Here is a 16,170-nt window from a genome sequence, read left to right as displayed (position 1 = left end):
CCCATCATCCCATCCCATCCCATCCCATCCCATCCCATCCCATCCCATCCCATCCCATCCCATCCCATCCCATCCCATCCCATCCCCCTGCTCGGGGAGCGGAGCACAGCTGTCCCTGCTCGTGGCTCTGCGGCTCTCTCTGCCCATCCCCTGCAGGCAGAGTTTGCCCAACTAGTTGAACTGGCTGTTTCTGTCCCGTTTTTTTGGCAAACTGAGAATTTCCTTCCTGATAAAAAAGAGCGGCGGGCGCCCCGATTGGGCGTCGCGCTGGGGAGGATGTGACATCAGGCACATCTCTCGCTTGGCCGGATCGCTGCTCGCCGGGCAGGGCAGCCCGGGAGCGTTTGGTCAAAGCCCAGCCAGGGCTGGGTTCGTGCCCGGAGCTGCCGCCCGGTGCAGGCTCCGCGGGGCGATGCCGGCGCCGGAGAGCGCTGCGGGCTCTGCGGGGACCGTGGAGTTTGAACTCTGGCAACCAGCCACAGAGTGAAAGCCAGCGGCTGGGCACACAGGCTGAGATGGGCGATGAGAGAACGGATGAAAATGCCAGCAAATGGCAGGGAGCGGGAGGCCAGGCGCCGCCGCGGACCCCGCTGGTGAGGGGTAAGTGCCGCCCCCCGGGACCGGCTGCAGCACAACCTCAGCCGGTCCCAAAACATCCCCGTGCCTTTCCACTTCCCAGGGCACTTAGAAAAGCTGTTTCTGTTTGATACTGGAATTTGGGTTGTTTTTCTTTGGTGCCGTAGAAAAGAGTGGTTGATTTTGTACTGCACTTTGTGAAGGCACAAACAAATGCAGCACTCGGACCGCAGCACACTGAAAAATAAGTTTAAATGTGGCATGTTTGATTTAAATTAGTGCCAGCAGGAAGCTCAGCACTGGCTCAATTCCTCTTTTTCTTTTTTTTTTTTTTTTTTTTTTTTTTAAATTTTTCTTTTTCTTTTTTATTGCTCTTTTTCTTTTTCTTTTTCTTTTTCTTTTTCTTTTTCTTTTTCTTTTTCTTTTTCTTTTTCTTTTTCTTTCTTTTTTTCTTCTTCTTCTTCTTTTTCTCCTTCTTTCTCCTTCTTCCTTCTTCCTTCTTCCTTCTTCCTTTTCTTTTTTTTCTTATTTTTCTTCCTTTTCACTCCCTGTCTCCTTACTTTCCTTCTTTCTTTTCTCCTTTCTTTTGATTATTTTAATTTTTGCTTTTCATTTTTGTCTTCCCTTTCTTCTTCTTTTTACTTTTTTCCTTTCTCTTTTATCCTTTTCCCTTGTCTTTAAGATGAACAGAACTAAGTGTTATTTGGGCTGAGCCTACTGGGTTCTTCTGCAATGGCATTGTTGTGACCAGTGCAGTTGTGGATACATAATAGTGAGCAGTGACTCAGACAAATGGCCTTAGTCTGCTCTGTGTCTGGCCCAGAGCCATTAAAAATACGACATAGTTTAAAAAGACAAGTAATTTAACTTCATATCCTTAGCTGGATGTGTTCCATGTTCCTGTGAAGTTACTCCTTCATCTAATGGTGAGTGCAGAGGGAATGAGGTCAATTCAAAAAATGTGACTTTATGCTGTTCTTACTCCTTTCCTGAGCTGTTCAGGATGTTTCCTTTAATACCAAATTGAAAATTAAGACCATAAAGCAAGGCTGACCAGTCTATCTGCAGTGTAGTCTGCCTGTCCTTGTGTGTGTCACGTATGCACAGCCTGGGGCTGGGGTGAGAGGGAAGGCACAGTGATATCATTAACAGTGTGAATAGAACCATCCACACTGGAGATGAGCTCCAGAAAAATGGAGGTGGAAGGAGAGAATCCCACAGGGCACAATGCTGGACAAAGACCAATTGGTCCTTTGAAAATCAAAATTTAACCTGTTCCTTTTGTGTCTCTCTGTTCCTTAGCAGAGTCAATAAGCTCTGCTGGCAATTTCCAGTGGGAATATATCACAAACTTTAAGGGACAGCCTTTGAGTATGAAAAATACCATTTGTAATACTGTTCTATATAATGCCTTAGGATTTTGTATCTGCAAATATGAATGCAAGAGCATACCTTCACTGGAAGAACTTCAGAGCCCCTTTCAAGCTGCTCTGTGCATGAGAGGCATGGAAGGAAACCAGCCTGGGGACAGGCATGGAGGGTGCAATGCTCTCACATGGCCAGAGGTTGGAAAAAGTTGCTTCAGCCATCACCACAAAAACCAGTGCTCTAGAAAGGTCCTGAGAGAGCTGTGTTGTGCACAGGGAGCAGTCAGAATTTGCATGTGTGCATGGTTATGGCTGTGAGGCTCCCTCTGTACACAGCACCCTGAAGTGTCATGTGCCTGAGTGATGGCCGTGCAGTCAAATATGACCAGAGGTTTAATTTGTAACCTCTGAGCTGGCTGGAGTTTTCTGCAGTGGAAGGGGAGCTGGGTGACCCAAAGCCAGTGGGATTTGGATGTCCAGGTGCTGAACTGCTGGGGTCTGACGCAGCCTCCCTGTGGTAGATTTCAAATTTGGACAAATTATCTTGTTTGTTTGTGAAAGAGCAGTAGTACATATTTTTGACAATCAGGAATCCTTGTTGCAGTGGTGGTACACACAATGAACACAGCTGTGTCCCCCACATACACCAGCCTTGCTATTTCATGTGTAGCTCTGGTGGGCACAGTGTTTTGAGCACATCCACAAAAGTTCAGGATTTTGAAAGCCCATGGTCAGCTGGAACTGACATTTGCTTAGGCCTTAGTCAAATGCAATATAGATATTTCATGTTCTGACATTGTGCCTCCTGTGAAGTGTAAAAGAGGGCAGTGAGACATGGAAATCCACTGCTGCCTTTCTCCTCTTCCAGGCAAGAAACACAAGTTCCAGCCTAGAGCAGGCAGAAAATAGAAATATTATTTGCCAGAAGGTGATGCTCTAGGTGAAGAAACTGGGGAAATCTGCCATCCCTTCCAGAGGTCTTGCCTCCCTGGCATTTTTTCAGGTTAGAGGTGTTTGCTGCAGATGGAGAAAGGGCAGGAGAGACATCAGCCTGGGGCTGTGCAGTTCATGGCAGCAGAACTGGAATTATGCCATTGCAATTAGTCATCAGTCAGGCCTTTAGTACTGCTCTTCCCAAGGTATCCAAGGCTGGTGTGATAGACTCCATAGGGCCCCAAAGAACTCATTTCCACCTAGGATAAAACCCTCAGTTTCTCACAGTTACAGAACTCCCAGATAGATTATGTGTTAACACATATCTCTTTTATTTTTCACTGACATTTATTTTTGATGCTGATATGGTCAATCTTTTCATTAATTGTTAACACTGGAAAATTACAAGCTAATGGCCAGTTCACTGATGGCTGGTCTGGCTCTTTTTAGAGTTTCAGTAGAAACCTGTCTTTTCTCAAGGGAGGACTGAATGGATAAAATCCACACATGGATATGTCCCTCCTAGTAACCAGAATTCTGACATGATGATTTAACAAGTTGGTGCAATGCACAGGTTGGTACAGGCACAAATGCCTGCTAATAGCTGTGTGGCCAAAAAAAGTTCAAGTTGCAACTTGAAAAACTTGTACTTCAATCTAGATATAGAATTTCTATAAACATACTTCCCTTACAGCTCTTGCAATTTAAGCAATGGCATTGGTTTCTAAATGGGGAAAAACTTTTTACATACCCTGGAAACACAACTGACTGTAAGACAAGCAGGATCAGCAGGAACAACAGCACAGTCAGATAAGCATCAATTTGACACACATCACTTAGAGCAAAGCTGTTTTAGTCAGTTAATAATTCTGTGCTTTAATAGTTTAGCCTATTTTTGCTATCCTCATGAGCCAGAACCAGAGCTTCCAGAATTGGCTGTCCTGTCCATTTGCTAAAGCTGAAGGATATTTGGGAATGTAATGAGACTGTAACTGTTGTGGGATGCAGCCCATGGAACATAGAAGGAGGCAGGCTGAGCTCAAATACTGCTGATAACAAAGAATACAAATTTCTTTAAAAGCTAACTCATAGACTCATAGCCAGGTTTACATTGCAAGGGACCTTTAAATGTTTTCCAGTCCAACACCCTTGCAATGAGCAGGAACACCTTCCACTGGACCAGGTTGCTCAAAGCCCCATCCAACTTGACCTTAAATCTTTGCAGGAGTGGGACATTTACCACCTCTCTAGGACACCTGTTCCATTATTTCACCACCTCATTTTTATACCTTCTTTTCATTTAAAACCTTTACAATCATCTGCTTGTGTGTAAACATTCTTTTAAAGAATGATAGTGGCTTATTAGGGTTTTTTTCTGAAGGCAGACTTCCTGCTGTTAAGGATTCCATTCCATGCATGTGGTGTGTTATAACTCCTGAGAACCTCAGCAGCTCAGGCAGAACTTGGTCACTGGAGTATTCTCTTAGTCAGTGGAAGAGAGAGGGAAATCTCCAGAGAGCAGTAAAATGTCTTTCCATGGGAAGTTGTGTGAAGTGCCCTCTGTAAAGGCTTCCCTTCCTTCCCAGGGGAACCTGGGACATTGACATAGAGCAGACACTGGGTTTTGAATGCTGGGATGTAAATATCTCCCAGAGGGATTATTGCTGTCAGTTGGCTCTGAGCCATAAAATCTGTAACACTGAAGATCTCCCTCTATTAATACTTGCACAGTATATACGTGCTGTACCTCACTTTGTGGTTTCAGCAAAGAACACAGCTATAACTTGAAATGCACCCCTCCACCAAACTGCAAACTGAGACTGGGTCAACAGGTAGCACAATTTGCCTCCTTGTACTTTGGTCCCTTCTCTTGCCAAGTGTTGTTGACTCTATTCCAGCTCTGAGCAGGGGTAAATGACTGATCAGCCAAATCCTCTTCAAAACATATTCCTTTTGAGGTAATTGGTAAAATGTAATAGGTTTGTGAGGGGAAAAAAGGCCCTGGAAATAACTGAGAGAGAGAGGGACAAGCTCAGCCAGAGCCAGGTGATGCTCTGCAAATCCCTCTCCTGCCCTCTGAAGGGGAGCACAGCTGTGCAGTGCAAACATGGGGTGAGTTAAAAGTGCACCCAGAGAGAAACCATCTTCTTGTCTGTCTCCCTCACATCTGTGCCAAAGAAATCTTGGCAGCTCAAATAAAGCAGAAGGGAGGTCACACAGTTGAAGTAAAGTATGCTAGTGAAATAGGATTTTTAGCCTTTTCCCTGTCTTTGTTTCATACAGACTTTGTGTCAGACTGGTCTCCTCTACATGAAGCCTCCATCCACGGGCGCCTGCTTTCTCTGAAGAAGCTCATTGAGCAGGTACCTCTCCACTGGCTCCATGTGCTCCCTGCAGGCTTTGTTCAGTGGGTGGATGCAGTCTGTGCTTTACTGTGAAACTTCCAGGGTGAGAAAGTTGTGTTAACCAGGCCACAGTGAAGTCTGCATGCAACAGGCTTTCTTTTTTCATACAATCAATTCCTTGCCCAGCACAAGCTTTGTGCACTAATTTGATGATGTACATCACTCCTGGGTGATGTAAACTGTGGCAGAGGTAATGGGACCCTGACCACTGGGATCTCTGGATGGCCAGGGGCAGCTCCTCTGCAGCTCCTGTGTGTGCCTGTGAGCAGCTTTTGGTGCCAGCTGAGAGCCAGCTCTGGACCCAGACATGGGTCTGGTTGAAGCTTCAATTCAGTCACCCAGACATTTGTGTCTGAAGTGCCTGAGCATATCCCAGGGCTCTGGTCCTGCTACAGAAGGTCAGGAATAGGTAGAAGTGATTTCTGAACCTCACCACTCTATTTCTTCAAAATCCCTGGGTTTAACCTGTGAAGGAGTTGATGGAAAGGGAAGGAGCAATGGAGACTCTTCCAGCTTAGTCTTCTAGAGCACCAAGATCTAAAACCAAAAGATCTTGTAGAACCCAACCAATATTTCTAATACATTTCTTTCCTTCAGCAGAAAATATTTCAAGAGCATTTCAGGGCTGGACCCAGTCAAACAGTCACAGATTGAGTGGGCAGAAGGTCAGAAGGCTTGAGCAGTGACAGAAATAGGCAGCAGCTGTAAACATGCCAAAAAACTCTAGTAGCAACTTTCATAATTTTCTTTTATTTCAGGTTTTACTATTCACAGTGTAGTAGAAACCAAATCACACTGAGTTCCTGACAGGATGTATTGTCCCACTGCACAGTCCACTAAGCTTGCTGTGCTGGTTTTCATTGTGTGCAAGGCATGACCTGGGGTGCACTGTGCCAGTGTCCACTCCAGCCAAAACATCACAGCCTCTTCATCCCCTTCATCTGCTCACTTTTTGAGATGAATAGATAGCTCCAGGCAGTTGAGGAAGGTCTAGTTACATAAAGCTTTTAAAGAAGGTTGTTATTTTTTTTATTGTTGGTTTTTGTATGGAGGTTTTAGTAGTTGGTTGTAATGGTATTTTCCATTATCCTATCAGGGGAATGATGTCAATCTTGTAACAGCAGACCAGGTGTCTCCTCTCCATGAAGCCTGCCTGGGGGGTCACACTGCCTGTGCCAGTGTCCTGCTAAAACATGGTGCTCAGGTGGGTACATGGTGGACAGACCAATATGTTGTATTAACATATTTTAATGCTATGTGATGTTATGGCACAGTATCTCTGTGATTTACACTCCACTTAGCTCTGCTTAAGGTCCTTATGAAATGCACTTCCTAATAAAGCAATCCCAAAAGCACAGATATAAGCAGTTATTATTGTTCTTTAGATAGGGATGAAATGTTCTCATCTTTCACAAGAACAAGGGGCAGTTCATCTTGCAAAGTGTTTATAATGCTGCAGCAGTTAAGGGTGTTTTATTTTATGCACACATTAATCTTATTGTATCAATATGCAGAGTCTTAAGTACAGGCATAGGAACGTTTGGATCAACTGACAATAAAATGGGAAGAAAAAGGAAACAAGATGCAAGTAAAATGGTGAAATGGTGTCTCACAGCCTCTACTTTTCAAGCTAATGTCAAAATAAAAATGAATAAGAAAATTAATTTCTGCATACATTACCTTATCAGATATTAACTTTCAGTTTAAAATAAAATAGAATAAAAAATAAGGAAAGGCTGCACACTTTCAGACAAAAATGGACTGTTTCAGGAGAGGGTTATGGGTAGGTGTATTTCAGCTAAGACAACTGAGAAATAATCATACATTTAACTTGTTAACTTCTGAGAGACCCTGAAGTAAACCTGATATTTTTTTTTTTCCCAGTAGGAGAGACTTAGGACAATTTTAAAAAGACTTTTTTAATGATAATTTTAATGAAAAGTTGTAGTCTTTAGAAGCACTGGGGTGTTTTGGCATGGAATTATTCAATAAGAAATACCTAAAACCCTGTTTTCTGCTGAGAAACTGGTTAGTTGTCATCAATTCTGAATTACCAAGAAGACAAAAAGCTTGCTGGATTGTGTTATTTTCCCCCAGGTGAATGGAGTGACTGTTGACTGGCACACACCACTGTTCAACACCTGTGTCAGTGGCAGTGTGGCTTGCCTGAATTTGCTGCTGGAGCATGGAGCCAGCCTACACCCAGCCTGTGACCTGGCCTCCCCCATCCACGAAGCTGCTAAGAGAGGTAACCCCAGGCATCAGCCTCCTTTCCCTGTCCCTAGCAGCCTGTTGAGTGGGGGAGAGAGATAAAGGAGATGATTTTCACGGTTTGGGTCATGGAAAATGCCTTGCTACTTGGTCTCATCCTGAGGGATGCAGTTCTTCCCACCCCTGTTGCTCATCAAGGGCAGGTCAGCTCAGCTGTCAGATCCTCTAGCTCATGTCCTGACACCTGGAAGGGAATGCATTGCCCAAGTCAGCTGCCTACAATGTGAACATTTGAGGCAAACATCTGGCTGTTTTCTAAAGGAGTGGAGAGAAACATGGAGTGATTCATCTCTTCTTCAGTAGACATCTGAAATGAGTCAGATAAATTGTGAGGGCTTTAGCCTGAAAGGCTTTAGCCTGTTTTGCTGAACGTGGCTTTTCAGCTCCTGTTTTGCTGGCTGGATCCATGGGAGTGGATGAAAGTATTACACTACCACCTCTTGATAAAACATTGACTCTTTGCCAAACTACACTGCTGCAACAGAGAATTTGCTGAAAAAAAGACCTGATCTTTGTGAGTTGACTGTTCCTTCATCCCTTTTAAGGTCATGTGCAATGTGTCGAGCTCCTTGCATCCCGTGGGGCAAATATAGATCACAACATCAAGCACCTGGGGACTCCTCTTTATGTGGCATGTGAGAACCAGCAGCTGAACTGTGCCAAGAAGCTGCTTGAGTCAGGTAAAAACCAAAATAAAGAATGGTGTGCTTTTGTTTCCTGCAATATCTATCTTTGGATTATCTTTGAGTGAAAGATTTAGAGGAGCTTTGGGAGCAGGAGATGTTTCACTCCTGATGGCAGCCCTGGCTAAATGTGGTAGCAGGGTGATCAGGGTCTTCTTGACCCAAGAATTCAGCCTGATAGCTCCCAACAAAATGATGGGTGATTCTGGATGGCTGATTGTGCCTGGAGCAAGCTATCCTTTCCAGTGCATGTGATGCTGCAGTTATTTGAAGTGGACAGGAAGAAATTTCATTTTATTTTTTTTTTAACCTCCTCTTTACCCAAAACAAATGACTCGTCACTTTTTCATAGTATTTCTGCAAACATGTTTTTTAATTTCCAATGAAATTAAAAGTTTGAGACATTTCCAACACAAAAGAAGGTTCAGCACTAAATCCTTTGCATCACACAAATCTAGCTAAGTAAGCTAATCTAGTAAGTCTAAATGCTTGGATAATTACACAAAACCATTTCCTGTTATCTACAGTAGTACAGGTCTTCTAGCCAAAGGGGCCATATTACCTAAAGTAGCCACATAGCTGGTACAAAAATGATGGACCAACAAAGCTACTTTAGAAAAACAAGCAAAAATCATATATATCACCTTTTGGTAGGTTACTGTTTAGCACAATGACTTCTTTTGGGAAAAAGTCAAATAAAAATTAATCTAAATATTAAATATTTGGCAACTATTTTCTTTTTTCTGCTAATTTTTTTCTACTGCCTCCTGTATATGGGAATGTGTACTATAAAAACATTATAGTTTTGAATTAGTTTTGGAGCTCACCTTTCTTAGGGTGTTTTAGGAGCCATTAATGCAGGGTAATGAATGGAGGAGCTCTCATCAGGGATGCCTATGCCCTCTTCTACCAAGGACATCTAGAACTTTCCCATCCTTGCTTTTTTTCCCTAACTGATACTTTGGTATTGGAAGTGCCACCAGTTTAAGCCCCCAGTACAAAGCATGCTGAAATCCTGTGTTTAGTTCAGAGATGGGAAGCAGAGGTGGGCCATAGGTGGAACTACACCTTTGTCCTGCTTCAAGATATCCATGGGCTGGGCTGTGAGGGAAGGAATTACTCATGCACCATTCCTCTGAGATAATTTTCAGAGTCACAGCCCCACTCCTCAGCCAGCAAGAGCTGTGCTTGTGCAAATTGTGGCACCAAGCCCCAGTGCAAAGGAGTCCAGCTCTGAGTGCAGGCTACAGCATCTGTGTGTTATTCAGAGAAATAGCAGCTAGTAGAGTGAATGAAATCAGGCTACTGTACAGTCATTTTCCTTTCATTGCTTTTGCCCCTCTTGTTGTTCAGGAGCGAGTGTGAACAGTGGCAAGGGCTCGGACTCCCCTCTGCACACAGCTGCCAGGAGCTGCAGTGTGGAGCTGGTGAAGCTGCTGATGGACTTTGGAGCAGATGTTTGGGTGAAGAATGCTGAGAACAAGAGGCCAGTGGAGCTGGTCCCACCTGGCTGCCCTGTGGGCCAGCTGTTCCTGCAGAGAGAAGGTGCCCCTTAGAGCTTGTCTTAGGGAAAGCCCACACAGCCTTGCACAAGGCTGTGCTATCCTAGAAAACTGGGAATAACTGAGCTTACCTCCATTTGCTGGCATAGGGACATTGTTCGAGTGCCAGAATAGAGTGGTGAACTAACAGTGATAATGGTAAGAAAAATAACCCATCCTGAACCTCCAGATTGTGAATTTACTGCATCAGGAAGCAATCATATGGAGCTTGCCATAAAATACAAAATAGAGTTAGGGTGAATAGACAAGCAAAAGACTCCTTAGAAATTAATGATAGCTTTTTTTCAGTGTCTAAAACCTTGAATTTAGTTGAATCTCTCAGTTCCCTTGTGTCAACAGCAGCAGACCCAGGAGTGTTCTGTAGAGTGTGCTGACAAATACAGGCAGTAAATCACCTCTGATGGGAATTGAGGCTAGGTAGTGAGGATGAGGTTTGGGATCTCTGGTTATACAGTAGATGGCCAGGTTTGTGCATCTCAGCACAAATGCATAAATGCAACCCTGAAAATTTTAATGCATGTACAACTAAAAAAAAGTGCATTGAATAACTTGTTTTCTCATTCCTTGCCCTTTACTTTTTTTCTTGGGCCTTTACATAAGCTTTACATAGATGCAAAAGTATCTTTAAAATGAAAGACTACGTGATGGTTTTTTTTTTTTGGATATTAGGGAAAATTGCATAGGAATGATATATGGAATTATATATTTATATTCATTTATACATTAGATTTCTCTAAAGACAACTTTATATACTGAATAATAACAGTGCCAAAGTACCAATCTATAAGCTTAAATTTTAGGAAAAGTCCATTTTGCACTTTTAAATTTAATAGATCCAGGTAATTTTATTTTATTTTGTTGATTATGAAATCTTCAATAAATATGGAGAAAAATGTTTTTGTATTATTATTGAGGGAAATTAGAATAAGGTCTCTAGTGTCTACTCATTTTTGTACTTGTCTTCTTCCTTAGACTTTCTCATTCAGCCAGCAAGCTATAAACATTACTAAATAATCTGAATTTTCATTGTTTTAAACAAGGTGGTGATGGTGGAGTCCATGCCAGTTAATGAGATTGTTGCCATAGAAATATTTATACTCAGGTAAAATTGGAATGACAAAATGATGAATTAGGCTCTTCTTCAAACATGAAACTAGCATGGAAACACCTGGAAGAGATATTTGGTTTCCCAGCCTAATCTGTGGCACACAGAGCAATGATCTTTTTGAGTTCCAGTCCCTGCTGCACTTGACTCCTGTGGCACTGCATGTGTCCTGTTTATTTGAGATAGGAAAACATTTCAGGCACGCCCTGTGGAGCTGCCCTGGAAACAGTGCTCAGGCTGAGCTGACAGCATGGGCAGTGAGGAGCTGTTCTAAGTGAAATCCAGCAATCAAAATCAGAAACAAGAAATGCCTGAAGGGAATTTTCCTGTGGAATAGTGGTTTTTCTGGTGCTCTCCAATGTGCCCTTCTCTGCCTGTGGAAGCTGCTGTCTGGCTCTTTGGCTGGCTGAGCACCTGTGATCTGAGAGTGGTGCAAGAGCTGCTGCCATGCAAGGCTGCTGTCCCCCAGCCCCAGCTGCTGGAGCCCTGCAGCCCATGGCCAGGCAGGCTGCAGGGAGTGTGTTTGGCCACCAAGATGAGTTTTTGAGCATGCTGACCCAGTCACCTGCCAGGACCAGCCCAGAGCAGCTGTAGTGTGTGGTGGTTCCCTTCCTGGCAGTTCACTGTGCTGCTGGAGCATCCATACCCTGCTTGCATCTCAGGGACAGTCCTGTGTGGGTGGGAGACTTAGAGAATGCTCCAAAAATGTGCTGTGTTTTTGAAGAGTGTACTTGTGTTTGCAAAATATTTTCCAGTGTAGTGTCACTGCTTGTGTTTTGATAAGTCTTCATGTTTTGGGTTTGGTTGTTTTTTCTTTTAATGGAAGCTTTTGTTTTTTTAGTGAGATGTTTTCAGGCAGAGCATTTATCTGTGGGGTCAGAGTCAAGCACAAGTGCAGTGTGATAGTGCAATGGTTTAACTAGCTTGCCTTGTTTTGTAGCCAAGAACAGGGTAGCAGCCCATATGCTGGCTCCTAGCAGGAGGGTGCAGCCCTTTGCATGGCCCTTGTGATAGCACAGCAGCTTTCAGCCTTGCAGAGCTGCTGGAAATGTGGTGTCCTGCCTGAGGGGAGTCTCAAAAGCTGGTCAAAGCTGCCACCTCACTGCATTTTTGTTGCTGGCTCCCTTCCTTCCCTCGCTCTGCAGGGAGGAGGGCACTTGAACTGTCCCTTCCCAGCTCACTCACCTCCCTCTCACCTTCTGCAGTGTCCCTTCTCATGTCTCCCCATTCCCTGCATCCAACCCCCTCTTCTGAGCTGCCCTCCCACAGCCCCTGCCACCCTGCACACTCATCACTGCTGTGCAAACATGCCCTGGAGGGCTGAACACTGGCAGGTGCTGCAGGTGAAACTCCACAGAGGATCTTCCTCTTCCTGAAAGGGATAAGTGACCCAAACAAGAGTATAATGCTGTTATATTTACATTTTTAATAAAGTGACAAAGATTCTCCAACACATCTCCCATCTATCAGTATGGGACCAGTTAACCTGGAAGGTTTAAATAAAGAACTATATAGTGTTTCTTTTGCTTTGTGTTCATCACTGTTATGAAATAGCCTCAAGAGAGCAGTGGACTGAAATCTTTCATCTCACTGGGGGAGTGAGAGGAGGGAAGGGCTTTTAAAGTAGCACCAATGAGCTCTTCTCAGGCAGTACAAACATTTGTAAAGCTTGAAAGGGAAAGGCTGATGCTGCTAAGCTGAGTAATGACAGAGTGACTAGGCATGGGCTGGATTGCAGGTGGGCACCTGTCCTTTGGGGGATGCAGGTTTGACTTTCCATGCTGAGTGTGAAAACCTGGTGAGAGCTGGGTTTGCAGGGGTGGGTTGCACAGCTGCTGTTTCAGGTTTGTAGTCTTGGCATTCTAAAGCCATGTGTGTAACCTGTTCCCTGGATCTTTCTCCAGGGCCACTGTCCTTGATGCAGCTGTGCCGCCTGTGCATCAGGAGGTGCTTTGGATACAAGCAGCACCAAAAAATAACTGGACTTCTCCTCCCAGATGAGCTGAAACATTTCCTTCTACACATCTGAGCCTTTTCATGCTCAAAACAGTGCCTTTAATAACACAGCAAGGTTTGTTGGCATTTTTCATCACTAGTGTTGCCAGTGTTTGCTGTGATAATTTATGGCAATTTTTGGACTCCAGTAAAGCCTGGATATGAGAAGCACAGGACTGACAAACTTGCTCAGCCCTCACTGCATCACCCCCACCAAATCCTTTTGGAAAGAAACAATCCTGTGTGGTTGCATGGTGAAGCTTGGAAATGTGATGTGAGAACCCCCTTGAAAGCACAGAAAATTAGTGTAACATTTAAAAATAGATCTCTTGATTCTCTGGCACAGTTTCAGAGGTTGACAGCCCCTTACAAAGAAAGCACACATCCCAGCCCAGCAGTAAGAGCATTCCATGTGAACATCAGGCACACCAGGAGGATACAGAGAGCTTTCTCTGAAAGCAGTGCTCACTGCCTGTCGTTTGTGGGGCTGTGCCCACCCCACCACGGGTGATGGGAGGGAACCCAACTGAGCCCACCTGCCAAGCAAGGAAGGGCCTCTGGCAGAAGTTATTTATTTTCTAAGGGTACCACACTGCAGACAGATAAGCACCACCCAACAATCATTTGCCTTTGGGCCAGCATCTGAAACAAGCCTTTCTGCCATGACAGCAAATAGGTCACTGCTGATGGCAGCTCCCTACAGGGTAATAACAGTGGGGCAAAAGTTTTTAATCATCCATTAAAGGCAATTACTCTTGGTACTTTGAGGCATAGAAGAGTTACACGTCAGAACTACCCATTTTCTCCTTGTATCATGTTGTTTTTCAAGGACACAGGCTACCAATAGCAGGGATTGAGTGTTCTCCTTTTCTGACCTGAAAATTAGGGATATTTCCTAAGCGTTTTTCAGCATGCATCAGAAAAACAACACCTTCTCCACCCCTTCTCCACCCAAAAAAAGATATTAAGAGTAGAGATAATATTTTTTCCTGGGAGAGTTGCTAACTCATTCATAGCATTCTCCATGGGAGTGGTAATAATAATGCCTCTAATGTGTGGTCATAAAATGAACAATGAAATCAAAGTCCATTCCAAATTTTAAAAACAGTGGACAATTACTGCCCCCTGCTCAGTTGCTGAGCAGTTGATCCAGTGTATAACTGTATATAGTTCTTATTCCACTTAAGAACAAATATTTCTAGCTAAACATTAACACTGGGCATTTTTCTTTCCCTTTCAGAAATGGGTCCTGCTGCCACAAACCAAAGTGCATTTGTGACCACTCTGCTCCCTTGGGTGCTCCCCAGGGGAGATCAGCTGCCTGGTTCATGTGGGAGCAAGGATGCTGAGGCTCCAGCTCTTCTTCCACTTGCCCTGTTTCCTTCTGAGCTCTAAACCAAAGTGATCTCATCCCTGGGAGCAGCAGCATCCCCTCTCCCTGAGGGGCTGCTGTGTCGCCTGAGCTGAAGGTGTCTTGTCACCCCATGCACTTCTGTGCTTTTGGAGATCATTTCTCACTTGGCTGTGGAGACTCCATGAGAGTGGGCTGGGAGTGCAGAAGCTGCTGACATCACTGACACCAGCAGTGAGAGATACAGAGCCTTCCTCTCACAAGTGGAGAGACTGGCAGCCTTCAAATCTATGGAAGCTGATTTTGGTGTTCACCAGTGTGAGCCATCCCTGCCTGCTGTGTGCAAGTGGAAGGTTAGAGAGGGGAGATCAAATGCTACCTGGATGCTGGTATTTGATATAAATCACAACTCAAATCCTTGTCTGCACAACATGACTGCTGGCTGTAGGTATCCAGTGTGATAGTTTGTCTGCTTTGTGCTGACCAAACACAGCAGAGTTCTGTGGGACACTACATTGTAATGGGACAGAATTACAGAATTACAAACACAGCTAGGTCTCTTACTCCTCTGGTGATAGAGACACTTGGGAATGTGTCACTTATCTGATCCAATTCATCACACACATTTGAGCCGTGTAAAAATTAACTGGCTGGTTTAAGATGGACTTCTAGATGGTTTCCCTCATGCCCAAGAAGAAAAGTAGACATCTGTCTTTGCAGAGCTCAAATAAAAGCAGGTATCTGGGATGGGAAGATATATTCTAAAATCAGTGTCTTGGTTAAGCTGAATCTGCATTGGGCAGGCAAGGAATGGACAATGAACCTAGTGCTTAACTTTTGGACATTAAAGTGTGAAGAATCTCTGCTTTGGTGACAGTGGCAAACTGGAGATACATCTCATTAAATTGTAGATGATGAAGAACATTTTTATACATGCTAATTTTACTTTTGCCTTTAGGCATCTTATTTTGTAACTTCAACTGATGAGTTTATAAGTAATGATAATACCAGGAGGAAATTGCTCTGAGAACCAGGTGAGAGTGTTGCTTCTAGTTTGCTTTTCTTATGAAAATTTAATGGTATGACTGTTTACTTGAATTTCTCTGTCCAAGTGTAATTAGGATGAATTCTGTATGCTCAGCTCGTATCATCTCAGTGTATTTACTTATTTATTTTCATAAAAATTGTGGTCAACACTGGTGAATTACAGCTTTATGCATCAACACTTATCCAGATATAAACAGTAAAAGTACAAGATGCAAACTGAATAAGCTCATTATAGGTGAGGTTTGGAATTTTTTTCTATATTTGAAACCATTCAAAATGTAATGCAGAACTTAAATGATTGTCAGGAATATATTTTATCAAATTCATTCATATTTTTATATTAACAGTTTAATGGTAGTTAAGCCACAATTTTGTAGAATATTTTTTCAGAAATAAATAGTTCTTATTCTTTTGCTTGTTAGTTTGTTTTCATTCAGTTTTTAATGGTAGCCCTAATTTTGTGGATTGACTGATTTGGAGTTTTGAATTCTAATTTCTTGCAATCCTACCCACAGGCAGGTAGTGAACAGAAGATTTCCTCCAAATAAAACTGTAGCAAAGATGAGACTAAAATAAACATACTGCGTGAATCTTCCCTTTTGTTGATGTTTCAATGTAGAACTGGACTCCTGAAATTCCTTCTTTGCTCACTTGAGTATTAGTGAAAAGGAGACAGAGATTCCACAAAGCAGGAAAAGATGTCAATTTAGATGGTCACTGTCTTCAGATTGGTTTTGCCTTTTTATTTTTTTTAAATTTTTTTTTTTTTTTACTGATTTGCATAAATTCATTTCTCCTGCCAGCCAAGCAAAAGGCACATGCAATGGTCTGGTGCTGTTGTGTGTTTGTACAGCAGGAGCCCTTTGGTGGCAGTG

The 16,170-nt window shown here is 43.4% G+C and overlaps 1 protein-coding gene across 2 annotated transcripts; it reads left to right on the top strand.

The window, feature by feature from the left end:
• Positions 1 to 285: 285 nt before the first annotated feature.
• On the top strand, positions 286 to 15,708 carry ASB9 (ankyrin repeat and SOCS box containing 9). 2 transcript variants are annotated; one of them, XM_056484224.1, is made up of 8 exons: positions 286 to 600; positions 5,160 to 5,239; positions 6,378 to 6,485; positions 7,379 to 7,529; positions 8,098 to 8,232; positions 9,589 to 9,780; positions 12,807 to 12,973; positions 14,138 to 15,708. In XM_056484224.1, exons 1-7 carry the CDS (start codon positions 516 to 518, stop codon positions 12,929 to 12,931), a joined length of 876 nt encoding a protein of 291 aa, XP_056340199.1. In that variant the 5' UTR covers positions 286 to 515; the 3' UTR covers positions 12,932 to 12,973; positions 14,138 to 15,708. The 2 variants fall into 2 exon arrangements, with proteins under 2 accessions (XP_056340199.1, XP_056340208.1); XM_056484233.1 differs by lacking the exon at positions 9,589 to 9,780 and having other exon boundaries at positions 305 to 600.
• The last annotated feature ends 462 nt before the right edge of the window (positions 15,709 to 16,170 follow it).

Source organism: Oenanthe melanoleuca, chromosome 1 (genome assembly GCF_029582105.1).
Source record: "Oenanthe melanoleuca isolate GR-GAL-2019-014 chromosome 1, OMel1.0, whole genome shotgun sequence".
Lineage (NCBI taxonomy): Eukaryota > Metazoa > Chordata > Aves > Passeriformes > Muscicapidae > Oenanthe > Oenanthe melanoleuca.
This window is presented reverse-complemented; position numbering and strand designations above follow the sequence as displayed.

Bases quoted from the DNA above. Each gene is read 5' to 3' on its own strand.
- ASB9 (XM_056484224.1), top strand. From the start codon at position 516: ATGGGCGATGAGAGAACGGATGAAAATGCCAGCAAATGGCAGGGAGCG. The intron at 5,240-6,377 runs GTACCTCTCCAC...TTATCCTATCAG, and splicing joins TGAAGAAGCTCATTGAGCAG to GGGAATGATGTCAATCTTGT. The intron at 7,530-8,097 runs GTAACCCCAGGC...ATCCCTTTTAAG, and splicing joins CCACGAAGCTGCTAAGAGAG to GTCATGTGCAATGTGTCGAG.